The sequence below is a fragment of the Leptonychotes weddellii genome, chromosome 14, assembly GCF_054177405.1.
Source record: "Leptonychotes weddellii isolate Sample4059 chromosome 14, ASM5417740v2, whole genome shotgun sequence".
NCBI classification, from domain to species: Eukaryota; Metazoa; Chordata; class Mammalia; order Carnivora; family Phocidae; genus Leptonychotes; species Leptonychotes weddellii.
Window position 1 is genome coordinate 69164649 of NC_138382.1, and position 15015 is coordinate 69179663.

A 15015-nucleotide genomic window follows, 5' to 3' on the forward strand; every position below is an offset into this window, starting at 1 on the left:
ACCGGGAACAGGGTGCTATGCTTGGTGGGCAGCCAGGCCTCAGTCCAGAGAACAGGGAATTACAGGAAACGCAAGTCAGAACGAACCCGAGAAGTTATTTATTCCAAACTTGTACCCATTACTCAGGCCTCAGCATTCCAAGATATACAACACACAGAGCAGTGTGACCTACAAAGTGCACCAAACCCTCTTGAGCCCCTGGTGGTTCCAGTGTCAGCAGCCTAACGCACAAGTTTCGCGGCTGCGTGCCTCGCTGCTTCCTAGCTGGAGAGTCTGGGGCCAGTTACTTGACCTCTCTGAGCCTCAGTTTTCTCCTCTGTAAATGGGGCCCCAGGGTTGCTGTGAGAATTAAGTGAAGTAGTAGGAGTCAAGCATTTAATGAATTTCCAGGCACTGGATAAGCACTCACTAAATGGCAGCCATTGTGGTAATTCTGGTAAGAGTCAAGGTTGATCCCTGCCCTCCTGACCCATTTCTTCCTGCTCTTCTCCTTACACACGCCTCGCCCCACCAGGTTTCCTGGGTGAGGCCTGATGGCTCACGTCTGGGCTCTGCCCACCCCTTGCATGCCATCCGTCCTCTAGACACGCCTTTCTGTCCACACGGCCGACTGTGATGCATCCTCAGGGTCTCTTTGCCTCCAGAACCTACGCCCTCGTCATGGTGTCCCCAGAAATGGAGGATGGGGTCAAGGGAACAAGTTGGGGGTCTAGTCCCCAAGCCCCTGCTCCCAGAGCCATTTTCAGGAAGCTGCTCTGGGGCACTGCTCCCATTGCTTTTGCTCCACGCTCTGAAGAGGGAACGTTTCGTCACATGGGCAACCGGACAAACGTGGACTTGAGGGGGACTGGGTTTCGGTTTGGCCTTGGTGGCCAGTTAATTATCCATTGTACCCTTTCAAGGTATCTCTCAACTCACCGACATGGACCCACCTAGAAAAATCCCTCAGGGCTGTTATGACTGTGGAGATGGCTTCTATAACCCGGCCACGAGGATAGTCAAGGACGATAGGAACCGCTTTCTGAGAAATGCAGGTATGTCCATCCTGACACGCCGGGCCGCGCGTTTTCTCTTCTCTCGCCCACACGTAGCCGTGCGCATATGTTGGTGAGAAAGAAACTTTTGCTGACAAAAGACAAAAATTATGATCTGAACGGTTCACAGTCGGGAGTTCTCACGGCTGATGAGTCTCTGCGTAGTCATGGAGTGAAGCCAAGGACAGTAGTGGTTACCTGCGAGAGCACAGGAGGGTAGCACTAAAAGGATTAAACTACAGATTTCCGCATGCTTTCCTTTGACTGGTATTTAATGAACACTGACTGTGTGCTAGATGCTGTGCTTGGTGTGGGCAGCAAAGCTGGGCAAAGCTAGACACAAAACCCCTGTGCTTCGACAGATAGCAGACAAGTACCAGAAAGGGTTGATTGCGTCGTCGGAAAAGCACAACGAAAGGGGAAAACACGGCCCACGATGGGGGTGGCGGGGAGGTAATGGTGGGGAGTCCCAGGGAGGAGGGAGTGATGCTGTGGGAGCACAAAGAAGGGGTACCTCATCCAGAATTGGAAAGTCAGAGGGTTTCAAGGAGGAAATGACAGCTAAAATGAGACCCAGAGAATAATTGGGAGTTGATCACAGGGAAAAAGGTCGAGAAGGTGCGTGATAGCATGTGGTCCAAGAATGCTGGCTGGCCCCTCAGCCAGGGGGAGTACCTTGGAGGATCCAGAACTTCTGTCGGTAAGTGAATGCAAGCTGATCAGACTGAGACTCACAGTAACCAAACTCACAGGAGGCCCATGTACACATTAGAACAAGAACATTTTCCTTTAGCATGGTGATTCCTAACCTTTCTCTTTCCTAGAGTCACAGTCCCACAAGGAATAACAAGAACTATGCACCCTCTTCCTAGAAAAATGGCCACATGTGCACACACACAAACATACATGTTCACACACACGCACACACACACGCACGCACATTTTGCATATAGTCTTAAGAGGGTTCTTCCAAAGACCCGGGTCAAGAAACTCTGCTCTAAAATGAGAAAGAAACTGCCAGGGAGACCAGGAGGCCCGGACCGGCTGATGAGAGCCTCCTCTCCCTACAGGGACATTTACTCGGTGAGTCAGTGGTGATCAGAAAGTTGCCTTTGTAGGGCTGGAATAAGAGCAAAGGGGATTGTCAGCTGATGTGGCTGAATGCTGGAGCTGAGAGCTCAGAGGGCCCTGAGCCACTGGTGCTCCTGGAGGAACATGGCAAATGCTCACACTCCCAGTCCCCTGGCAGTTTCTTTAACGACTTCCGGTTTTCCATTAACAGAGTAGACTGTGTGGAACACTAATTCTTCTGGGCATTAATAGGCTCACTACGAAGTTTCTTGATCAAGGAAACTGAAGAGATGCTGAGTTAAACAATGCTAAACAGTTTCATCTATTGAAGGGCTTCCCAGGGCCATTCACATGCTAATATACTTTGTGCTTTTCCTTCCCAGCACTTATGTGAACTGTAATTAAATCCTCATTTGTGTGAGTAGTTGCTGAACATCTGTCTGTCTCTCCCCCTAGACTGTAAGATCCATGTGAGCAGGAACCCTGTCTCTGTATCAGGCAGAGCCCAGTCAGGAAAACAGAGAGAATTTAATATCAGGAGATACTGGAGAACTGAAAAAGCAAAAGGAGGGCACTGAGGGAGCAGAGAAAGTTACTGCAGGGAGCAGCGATGCCCCCCTTTTCTGGAGGGGAAAGTCTGAGGCTGGGATATTGGAACCTAGAGGGTCGAGAGGGGGACCCCCAGAAGGGGCGACCCAGACCTCTGAGCAGGGCCCACTGCCCAGTGGGGCCTCTGGAGAGAGAGCCTATAAAGCTGATGCTAGGAGCTGGGGGAAAACTGGAAACTGGAAGTGAATCGGCCTTTTGCTGACATGACACTGACAGGAGCACCAAGCCACCCAGAAGAGAACGTGTCCCCTCTGCCTCCGCGTGCATGCCTTACAGCATCTAACTAGGGGTCAATCGGCAGAGCAGAGATGTCAGTCGTGTGGTCCCGGTCCCGACTGCAAAGTGAGAAGAGAAGGGCAGGTTTGGAGCTGAGAGTAGCCTCATCACTGGCACGGTGCCCCTGCCCTTTGGTTATTGGTCAGCATCCACACACACTCTTCTGTCCTGCAAAGATAACATGTGTGTGTGCCTTTCTGTGTAACTGGTTGCAAGTATCCTTCATACGAAGACAAAGATGCCCTCACTCCCTCCAAGGGGGGAGTTCCTGGGGGATGAAGGGCGATTGAGCAGGGGAACTCATCATCTGGCTGAGATGCAGGGTGTCAGTCAGGAAAAAGGGACCGGAAGTGACGGGTCTTAAAGAATGAGCAGGGATTTCGTTAGCAGGCATGTTGGGGAAGGGCATTCCAGGTAGAGGAACAGTACGTGCAAAGACACAGAGGCATGAAAAAAAAAAGTCAAGGCGTGGCTGGGGAATCAGAAATTGTGGCTCCCAGAATCCTCTGGGCAAAAGCCGTGCTTGGTTAAAAAAAAAAAAAATTTGAAAATGTATGATGGGATGAACAGATAGAGCACTGGGGATTTTTAGAGCAATGAAGATACTCTGTATGATACATGGTCACCTGCTCCATGTTATTATACGTTCATCCGGACCCGTTGAATGTACTACACCAGAGTGAACCCACCTGTAAACTTTGGATGACTATGAGGTGTAGCTTCAGCAAATGTACCACTCAGGTGGAGAGGGTTGATAATGGGGAGGCCACGCAGGCGTGGGTGTAGTGGGCATACCGAAAATCTCTGTACCTTCCTCTCAATTTTGTCGTGAGCCTAAAACTGCTCTAAAAAAATAGCCTTTGAAAAATGCATCATGAGAATGGAAGGCCATTCTTAGGAGGTTCGGAGAAGGACGGACACTGATGACCATTTGGTCAACAAACATTTATTGACTAGTTGCTGTGGATCTGATTTTGGGTTTGGTAGCATCACAGAGTCTTCTCTCAGGGAGCAGGAGAAACTGACGGTAGATCCGAGTTGCTACAAGGGAATGTAGTAGGGATACCTAACCTGGAGGTCAGGGTCAGCGGGCCAGGGAGGTGTCCTGGAAAGAGCAAGATCTAACGGGAAGCCTAAAGAAGAGCAGACAAGTGCAGCAGGGTCGGGAAGAGTGAAAGGCAGAGGGAGCAGCATGTACTAAGGATAAGATGGGGGAGAACACTGCACATTTATGGGGCTACAAGTAGTTTGGGAGCAGGAGACAACAATATGTCAGGGCAAGAAGAGCAAGAGAGGAAACGCAAGGGGTGGGAAGGGGGCGGGCAATAGGTTTCCACCCAAGGGCAGCGGCAGAACAAGGGAAGGTTTCGGGCAGGTAGAGTAGTAACTGAATCATCATTTAGGGATTTCTCTGGCTGCATATAGAGAAGGGGCCAAAGGGGGTGAGACTAGATAGGAAAGATGGCGAAATGGCAGGAGAGGGCACCCGAAGGGCCTCAGGCCCGAGTGTTGTGTGCCAGAGACCCAGGTTCCAGGTCCTGGCCCAGCTCTCGGGCTGCCTGCTGGCTGACCCTGGGCCAGCGCCTTCCCTCTCTGGGCCCCTTGCTCTTCATCTGTAAAATGAAGGAGTCAGGCTGGATAATTTCTAGGGTCCTTCCAACCTTAAGAGTCTACGATGGAGGAGAAAGGTAGCCAAGGGGTATTTTGGTCCTGATATTATAGGACAGCTGGAGTTTGGAGTGTCCTGAAAACCACTAAAAGGAGTCTCTGTTTGTGGCCACCTAGTCATTACCTTTGACTCACCTCACCCTGCCAGGGACCGATTCGGACTTCTGTCCATCTCCTGTTTTCTCTGGGGCCCTTTCTCCCCTGCATTCTGGTCTGCCCCCATAAACAGTGCTTCCTGTTGGCGTCCTGAAGATGCAGGGCTGCTGGTGATGCAGGCCCATGGTGGTGTCTGAGGCCATCCCAGGATAAACAGAGTGGCCTGAGCTACTGCTATTATCAAGTACATGCCACCTGGGTGGGTCAGAGCCGGGGACACTCTTTTTATAGGAGGTCATGGGCTGGGGCACCCGCAGAAGGGTCGCCTTTGGTTCACCTTCGGGCCTCTCCGGACGGCCCCGGCTCCTCCCCCCGCCTCGCCCTGGCTTCAGTCCCCAGGCAGAGAAGCTTGCTTTAGGCCTGACTGGAAAACCTTAGCCTGCTGAACTGCCGATGGCTGAGTGCCAAGCACGCTCGACAAACCCGGGTTTGCTAGACTTGAGCTTTGACAATGCCTTTCTTACCTGGGGAGGATGGTACCTGCTTGCTGGATGGTGGTGAGAATTTAAATCCAGCCTTCCACTCATCAAAAAGCTTCTGAGTGCCAACAGTGTGCCAGGCTTTGGGGATCCGGGCCGGCAAGAATCCTCTCAGACCGTGGCTCTCAAACCTTTGGACCCTGACCTGAAGTAAGCAACCCAGCACACACACAAACACACACACATTTGTGGTATTCTTTGTACATAAGATGTACGAGGATATTCTCTATTTTTTAAAAAATTCTGGTTACTATGCACTAAGTGGATTTCACACCCCCTGTAAGGATTGGGACCCAGCATCCTACCATTGATAGATCATTGTCTTAGGCAGCCTTCCCTGACCAACCTCTTCCCAACCCCTCCCTCTCCTGCACCGTTGGTTTAGATGTCCCTCCTCTGTGCCCCCACGAGCCTCCCTAACAGCACTGAGCCCATAACTGTACAAGTATCTTTATTTGCCTTACTCCCCCACTAGAATAGCAGCTTCTTGAGGGCAGGGACCATGGGACTATGTCTGACTCATCACTGGATCCCCTGTACCCCACACAGGTCCCCAGGCATGGAGCTTATTAAATGTTTCTGGAAGAAAAGCAGGCAGGCAGAGGACCTACCTACAAGCCTCTCCTCTTCTTCAACAAATTTTATAAAATTCAGTCCCTGGCACCTAATAGACAACTTACTATTTCAAATAATAAAAACAATCCATTGTGCTTCTCCGCACCTCTAAGTTTTCAAAGCTGCGTAAGCTTTGAAAAGCTTAAAAACTTCAGCGTTAAGGGTCTCAAACCTGTGACCCTCTGGCCAAATCTGGTCTGTGTCGTTTTTGTTTGGCTGGCCCCATGCTTGAAATTGCTTGCGTGTGGTCGCCTCCGTGGGGCACGGACAGCCCAGGTCCCCACCTCTCCCTGCTGTCCGAGCCCCAGTGGTGTCAGTCATTTCTGATGCCCACCTTAACGCTTCTGCACTCGTGAGCAGTGCATCCCCTGGGACATTCCCACGCACCCAGTGAGCTGGGAAAGGGTGAGGCCTGAAATCAGGGAACTAGGGCATGAGTAATGAATGACAGACTAGTGAAGGTGAGGCTGGATTCAAACCCACTACCATCTTACTGCAAGGCCCATGGTCATTCTCCTGCAATCTGCGGCTGCCTCTGTTGGGACCATAAAACCACCCAAGGCAGCAAGTCGATGCAGGCAATATTCCAATCAATACAGCAGACACAAAGCAAAACAGAGACGGAGTTAGGACTTGCCTCCCATAGGAGGCTGGGAGGGGTCAGAGAGACAGCCTGGTGTGGTGGTTAAAAGCCCAGGATCTGCAATCCACACCTCTGGCTGGCCCCTGGTCCCTGGATCCACCACTGGCCAGCTGTGTGACCATGGCTAGCTTACTTCTTGTCTCTTTTTGGAGTCTCCGTTTCCTCATTTGTAAAATGGGCATTCTGGTTAACTTAATCTGGAGGAGTTGTGGTTAGGAAAAATGAGATTAAGTATTCAGGACACCTGGCCCAAGGCCAGTCCGTGTCCAGTGATGGGCAACCGGGACTGTTAGCATGATGATTACTCACTCAGGCTGGAGGAGGTTGAAAAGAGGGAGACCCTGGGATTAGCTGAGATTTCTCTGGGTGCTCGAGCGACAAGGAGGCTCTGGGGAGAAATGAAACTGGATATGCCATGCTGTCGGCCTCCTCAGGGGTTCTGCATGGGAAATTAAATGCTACTGAAATGCTGGGCTCTGCGGGCTCTTGATGATGGTGTTTAGAGGCCCCTCGGTTCATCTACCACCCCATGTTCTGGCTCAACCAGACCAGCTGCTTCCATTAATAAACACACCTCTGTTCTCATCTCCCATGCTTCCCCAGCCCAGGATGCCCATCCCCCTCCTTTCCACCTATCATAGTCCTCCCCACCTCTCTGTGCTCGGCGCCATAACAGGAGGCCACAGAAGAATGGCCTGGGGCATCCACGGCTCAGGGAAGGGAAGCAGGGAAAGGCATGGTCATTGTGGAGGATCCTTGCCAGGCCCTTGCTGAGCACCGTACCTGCTTATCTCCTCGGCTCTTCCCTGCCATCCCAAGTGCATCCCTCGGTTGGCAATGAGGACACCTGGTCTCAGATAGGTTAATACCTTGCCTCTGGTCACACAGCTGGTGACAGAGTCAGAGATGATCCCAACTCTTGCCCCAATTCTGTTCTTTTCAGCTTTGTGTCCTCGTTTATTCCTTACTCAGCCATTTCCCATCCTCCACAGAGCCATGCCTCATTCCTGGCTGTTCCTCCATGGAGCGCAGGTCCTACCCCCCGTGGGAGCTCAGTGATATTCCCAAATGGACGAAAAGGCCCATTTTAGAATCTTAAGACAAAAACACCACAGTCCCCAAAATGAGATGCTACCTTATTTGATAAAGGGTCCTTTACGTACTGTGGGCCAATAAGGACGCTTTCGAAGATATTAGGGATAATTACCTTTAATATGGTGGGAAATTGGGAGATTAACCCTTAGCCTCCTACCCGTCCCTCTCATTCTGCTCAGGAGGGATAAGCCAGAGCCGTGTTAGCAGTTTGTACGTGTGTCTCTTCATGTAGCCGTCGCTTGCCTCAACGTTACTGGTAGGAATCATTTGCAAAATAACTGCACCACTAATCCTTACTCCCTCCCTGCAATTAATGACACCCCATGCGAGTGTCTCAGATGAAAGGCACATTATTAATATTCAAAGGAAAAAACCCTCGTAACCATTTTAACATATACAACTAACAATGAACTAAATTTGCTTTGTGGAAGACCGAGAGTGAGCATCCCAAATTAGTTTATGTAAAAGCTGAAATTCTTCCCCGAAAGGTCTCAGTACCATCCTCAAAGAATATCCTGATCATCAGAAATGCCGTCAAGATTCCCGCCAACATTATCCCCTTTGTTGTCTGAAATGTCGAATCAAGCACATCTGGCAAATGTCCTAGAGCTCACAAATCTTTCAAACAGCGTATAATTCCCAATGGTTAAAAGAGATAACGCCACCGCTTAATCGTGCTGCTCTTCAAAATAGCACCAACTTTCCTTCAATCAGAAACAATGGCTTGGGCTTCTTAAAAATATCACATACCAGTGATTATTTGCAGAGAGGGCCCCTTCGCGTTTGAACCTGTGGGTTCCAGACAGAATTTAAAATCAAGATCACCAGCCTCATTTGAATGTATGCTCAGTGAAATGGACAACGGGGGGAAGGAATATGAGTCGGGGTCCAGAAAGAGACCCGGCCCGTGTGATTCGGAGGCTTTGGGAGGTGATGGCTGGCTTCCCCCCTCTCACCATGGTGAGAGCTGACCTTGACTGAGCATTTCCCAGGCACCGGACACCCAACTAAGAGGGCGGGGAGTATTCCTGTGATCCCTGGTTGACAAACGAGGAAATCGAGACTCAGAACCAAGACTAAAGAATCTCCCCCAGGAAACGGCAGGAACTGGGATTCACACTCAGGCTCATCTGCCTCCAGAGGTTTTTCCTCTTCTTTCCACTTTGCCGGGCCAGCTCCAAGGTCATTCCATCCAAAGAGGCAGGGGCCTGGAGCTTCCAAACATCACCGATCTGCTTCCCGCCCAACTTTAGGAAAGTTGCATAGTGAACACCTAGAAATGAAAGACCACTTGGTCTGAGGTTAGGGAACTAATCTGGAAACATCCCGAATGCCCAACAGGAGGTAACTGAGTAAATCATACAGGGTGTATTCTTACAATAAACCTGGTGCCGCCACTAAAATCGTCAAGGAATGGACCAATTGCCATACAAAGGGACGCTATTTTATTTCAGAGTAAAACGCAGGATAATAAAAACAACCAGCATTTACTGAGTGCTTACTATGTTCCAGACCCTGGCCTGAGCATGTTGCATGGTTTATTTTACTTTATTTCATTACATCTCATCCTCACGGTAACCCTGGGAAACGGCTGTCTTCATTATTCCCACTTCACAGATGATGAAACTGAGGTGAGGTGAAATGCGTTGCCCAAAGTTACACGAGTAATAAGCGGCAGACCCAGAACTTGGACCCCGGGGTGTAGCAAACTGGAAGCTAAAGATGGCCTTTGAGCAGGTTCTGGAGTTTACTAGTGAGAGAAAGAAAGCACCAGGGGACCCTCCTTGTAAGAGTGCAGTGGTGGTTCTCTTTCTCTAGATGGTTCTCTGCCCACATTTTTGCTCCAAAACTGGCCAAAGAACAAGACTTGCAATGCCACCGACAAACCAAGACTCCCCGAATTCTGAGGCCTTCACCCCACAGGCGAGCAGCCTGAGGCCCGCCAGTGGTGGCTTGGGGTGGGACCGGCTCCCACCGCCAGCCAGGCCTCCTTCCCCAGCAAACCCAGGGCTGCCTCCCCACAATGCTTCCCTCGTGGTTTTGGCAAAAACGGCCAGGCGAGTCTCCCGCACAGGCCCTCCCACCGTCATCTTTCTGTGACACAAAAGGCAATTTGCCCAAATGTGATAATCACCTGGAGGCTGGCACGCAGGGCCATCCCTGCCTTATCTGTGGTATTGTTTGCAGCGCCGTAATGAAGGCTCTGTGGAGGGATAATATCACACTTGTAACTGCCAAAGAAAATGCCTGCACAGATCACAGCAGACTTGGGCATCTGCTTCAAGCAGAAAGGATAGCAAGGGAAATGAGCCTAGAAAGCTTCTGCTGTGCCAGGGACTCCCCACCTCTGCTTGGCCGCTGGGGAAACTGAGGCTCACTGACGGGTGCAGCTAGGAAAGGGAGGAATTGGGTTTCGAACCCAGGCCTCTCTGACACCAGAGGCCATGCTCGGAACTGAGGTAGGCTGCGGCCTTTTCTGAGTCCTGAACCTCTCTGAGAACCTGGGCAAAGCTGTAGACCTTCTCCCCAGAGGAGGACATTTGAACCCGCCAACAGGATTTTGCCCACAGAGGGCGGAATCAGTCCCGGGTCAAGGTCTTGTAGGAAAACCAGCCTGCCGGGCTTACTTACTGCCTCTCCCTGACCTGCCAGAATTGCCCATTGCTCCCTCTGCCCTCACCCCAATTCCAAGAGCCCTGGAAATTCCCCTTGCAGCGGTGTGCCATCAGATTCTGGTAACAATAAGTCCTCACCCCCCCACGGCAGCCTCCTGGAGGCATCCAAAGGACACAGCTTCCCGTTCCGGGGCTGGAGTCAACCCCGGGCTGGCCAGCCTCAGGGTTTGTTTGTTTTGTCTCCTTGAATAGAAGTGACTGCAAGGCCAGAGCCCAGGGGGGCAGGAGCTTCATGTCCCTTCCTCAGCCCAAACTCTGGAACTCACGGCCGTAGGCTCCCCGTTGTGCTCGACCTCCTGGAGAGAGAGAGGCAGGTTTCCTGGCAGGGTTTTGGAGCCAGACCCGCCAGCCCCCAGCTCTGCCAGGTGCCAGTCTGTGTGATCTAGAGCTAGTCTCTCAACTTCTCGGAACGTCGGTTTCCTCCCCCTGAGAAGTCAGGGCGGGGGGCGGGGGGCGGGGCGCGGGGGGGAGAATAGGACCCTCCTTACGGGGCTGTGGTGAGAGGTACTGAGATGACCAGGGGATACGGCAAAAGCAGGGCCTGGCCCACAAGGAGCTTCAAGTACCGCAGGGATCACAGTTGTGATTATTTACATGCTGGGGGAATATTTGAAGGGGGGGCTCCTTAACTCCATGCCCCAAAGGGAGGAGCTGGTGTCAAACTGTCCTCAGGCATCCTCCCACCTGCTTCTGATGAGGATTCCAAGACTGGGCCAGGGGCCTGCAGGTCCCCCATCTCTCTATCCAGCCCTTGGCCTTGTTCCTCATCTTCACCTAGAGCCCAGCACCCCTAAGCCTCCCCCCAGACACAGGTCTTCACCAGGGTCTTCCTGGGGGACCAGACTCTGCATCTGCCCCTCCGAACCAGCGTGGGGGCCAGGGGAAGCAGACGCATACACAGTCACAGGATCTGGAATGGGTGCTCTCTGGACAGAAGCGTGGAGCGTATAGGGAGTCGAAATGTACAAGAGACTAGCGAACCTCCTACCCCACAAAATATAGTTCCGAAATGAACATCAACCCAAAAAATAAGTATATGGAAAGAAGTCCAGTATAATTCTCTATTCCTATGATGTTTATGTTAATGTTTGACTTGAAATACCACATATGAGATTCTTGCCCCAAAACACTGGGAGTGCCCCTGCTTTGCTGACATCAGGAGCCGGAAGCACAGTGTGCTAGGGGGACGGAGAGAAGAGCCTGAGTGTGGCCCAAGTGCGGTTGAGATGCCATCCTGGAAAAGGTAGTGTTTGGCCAGGCCTTGAAGGATGAGAGGTGGATTTTGCTAATGGAAGGAAAGGAACAAAGCACAGAGAGATGCAGGGACAAAGGGTCCCCAGGAGGGAGCACCTGAGACGGGGTCTTGTGTTGGGGGTGGAGGAAGAGTCAAGGGGGGCGGTCTCCCTCCAGCAGGGATGGACAGACTGGGCTTTGACAAGTATGTAGGAGTATATCTTGGCTGGGCATTCAAGGCACAGGGACCCAATGCGGGGCGGAGAGAGCCTTGAATGCCATCCTTCAGACAGTGAGGACTAGAGGCATGGCGGTGACAGAGAGGTTTTTAATGGAAGCATGTAGTGGCTGAGGGCTGCAGGTCTGGAGATGGGCTTGGGTCTGCCCCTGTGCCCACTCACTGGCTGGATGAGCTTGGGCAGACGACGTCACCTTTCTGAGCCTCAAGACCCTCATCTGTGAAATAGGGATGCTGACAGTAACTTTGCAAGATTCCTGGGAGGACTAAGTTCTAGTCTGCTAGTGCGTTCTGCAGATTCTTAACATCCCAACACCCCTCCTGGCTGACCCCACTGCCAAAGCCTTAATTCAGCCCTCGGCATCTGCCATCTGGAGGACAGAGGTCCCAACTGCCAGGCCTGTCCCCTTCAGCCCATTGTCCACACACAGCTAGAGAGCAGGCGCGGAAGGGAGCAGTGGTCAGAGTAAAGGCTATGGGGCCCAGGCCAACTGAGTGACCTTGGCCTTGGCATATTGCTTCCCTGAGCTGCCTGTGTACGGTGGCTAGGCGTCATGAACATGTGTAGTGAACACAAATTCAACTGTGGGTGCTTGAAAAACAGAAGTGGGGAAGCAAGAAGAATAGGAGTACCAGCTGCATTGGTGCTTTGGCACCTTCCGTCCACTCGCTCATGGTGGGGTGTGGGGAGACGTGAATCCATAGGTCTCCGGCCCTGTGTGCCTCCTGTTGGATGAGCACTTTGCCACACACAGGATGATTCTAGTATTTCGGGATATGTCTTTTTTAACAAGCTGGCTATGCATTTGGACTTGGACAGCAGAAATGACTCTCTCTTCCAACAGTGTCAGAATACCAACTGCTTAGCACTTACTGGGATGTCCTTACCCAGCACGGGGCCTACCTAAGAGATTCCCAAGGGGGCGTCATGACTCAGGGCACTTTTCCCTTCACCGACTGACCAGAGCACCCAAAACTCCTACCTGAGACAATACCAGCTGTGCATACGATAAATGTTGATGAGGATTGCGTGACATCAGGCGTGCGAGGTGCAGGACTCGGCGCCTGGCACGTGCAAGTCCTCCCTAACACCAGGTGGCCCTGCTCCCACTCAGATTCACCCCTTCCAGGCACAGCCCAAATCCAAGCCTAAGTCTGGACTCTGGAGGCCTTGCCCCAGTCGTTTCAACGTATTAGAACAAAATATATCCGCACTCCCACATTAAATATATATTTTTTGCTGTTAAAACCTTGAAGGGATTTTTAACATTTTGCTTGGTAAATTGTTGGACTACCCGTCGGACTGTGATTTCTAGAGAGCCATGGGCATACCAGAGAATTCTTGCAAAATGAGGAAAGCAAGCCTACAAACTGATTTCAAGTGTAATAACATTGTTTTGATTTCTAAATTTAATAATTAAGTCTGAATGCATTAATTATAACATTTGTATTTTCAGTTTTTTGCAGTTTCCCTTTCTGTATTTTAGAAATATCGAAGATTGGTTTGGTGTCCCCAAACCTCTCACACTTGAACAGGATTTGAAAAGCTGTGGGTGCTGAGCCCTGCACCTCAGGTTCCCAATGGGTGAAGCGGCCTGGCTTAGTCCACCTCCCCCACCCCCCACCTCTGCCCCTGAGCCCTCCACCCACCCAGCCCAGAAAATGCTCTTTTACAGAGAAAATCACGAGCAGCCCCAAGGCTTCCCCTCCTGCCCCGTGGCGGACTCTGCCTGGGCAACGATCCCTTAGTCAATATTGGCCATGCCGTGGCCTTGGCCTCTGGCCACCTCACTGCCTGCAAAGTTCAAAGCCTCTTGCTTGTCAGGAGTTGTGATGAGGAGCAGAGGGTGTCCCGCCCTCACTGCAGGCTCTGGCTCACCCCGGGCTCACACAGCCCTGCATTTGCACAGAGGGTGGGGCCGGGCTTTGAGGGTGGCACCGCCCACGGGCTGGGGCGCCAGCTTTACCAGGTACCTCCTATCCCCGCCTGGAACCCCAGGTCACACGGGAGCTGTGTGAGAGTCGGTCTTGACCCCAGGAAGAGAGGGCAGCCCTCATGACAGAGCCTGGCCCAGCCTGGCCTTGTGGGTGAGCACTAGGCTCTCCCTGAGGGATGGGTGGGCCTCCTCCCTCGGCACCTGCTCAAGCACACACACTCGGACTTCAGGTACTCATACACTGTCACACACACACGCTGAGCACTCGCACACTCGCACACTCAACCCATTCACGCTCACGCACACACCCACACTCACACTCAGGGAGGTTCTCATGCATATTCGCCCAACTGGATGGAAACACGGCCGTCTGTGGCCGTGCACACACAGCGTGAGTGTGGCTTCTGCACCAGCACTAGGAGCCCATCCCCTCTGCCCTGGCAGATGAAGTGGGCCAAGTTGTTTCCCCCTTCAAGCCTCAGTTTCTTGTCTTAAATGGGGACGACCCGTGTCACTGCGGAGAGGACAGGCATGACCTTTCCACAGAACCAGGCACCTCCCAGGTGCTCTGCCGCTGGGAGCCTCTTCCCCTCTCCTGAGGCTAAGATGCCCGGCTTCATCTTGGTCCCCTCCCCGTCCCAGCGGGAGGGAACGGCATAGCAGTGGTGACCGCAGGTGTGCTCGGCTCAAGGGCGCGCCGAGAGGTGGCAGAATCCGGCTTGTGGGTGCCTGATACCCCGAATCCACCCATTTGCCCGCTCTGGGCTCGCGTGCCCAAGCCTGCCCACCTCGCTTTGAACAAAAATCATTAGCTGAGCTGTGGTCCTTGATCCTTATGATGCTGATCCTTGTGCAAAGACCTCCTCCTCCCCTGGCCCTCTCTCCTCCCCCCCAGGAACGGAGAAGTCCCAGGATGCTCTGAGAGAGTCCCTTAAGAACACTCTCTTGAAGGTATCCAGTTAGGGAACGAAAGACCCATCAAAGTGGTGATCATAGCTCCTACTTCCTGGGTGCCAACCTGATGCTGCTCCTCCCGGCTCTGCGGGGGGTCTGGCGAAACCCCCTGTGCAGACGAGGAGCCCAGCTCAGAGAGGGAGAGTGGCTTGTTCAAGATCCCCCAGCAAGTTGGCGCCAGGGCTCAGCACTGGACCCAGAACTCCTTCCAGTCTATGCTGTGCTGTCATGCGCACCCTGGAGTCTCACCGTGCCAAGACAACCTTGGGCTTTCTTTTGGTTTTTGGCATTTCCTGTGTACCAGGCACTGTGCTAAGCACTTTTCCGGAATG

The 15015-nt window shown here is 52.2% G+C and overlaps 1 protein-coding gene across 1 annotated transcript in view; it reads left to right on the forward strand.

Annotated features, from left to right (window-relative positions):
- MORN5 (MORN repeat containing 5) overlaps window positions 1-15015 on the forward strand; it is a 28302-nt gene that overhangs the window by 7820 nt on the left and 5467 nt on the right. Inside the window, exon 4 of the mRNA XM_031017888.2 lies at window positions 903-1034. Coding sequence (XP_030873748.2) covers window positions 903-1034 — 132 coding nt within the window. The remainder of the gene's footprint in view (window positions 1-902; window positions 1035-15015) is intronic.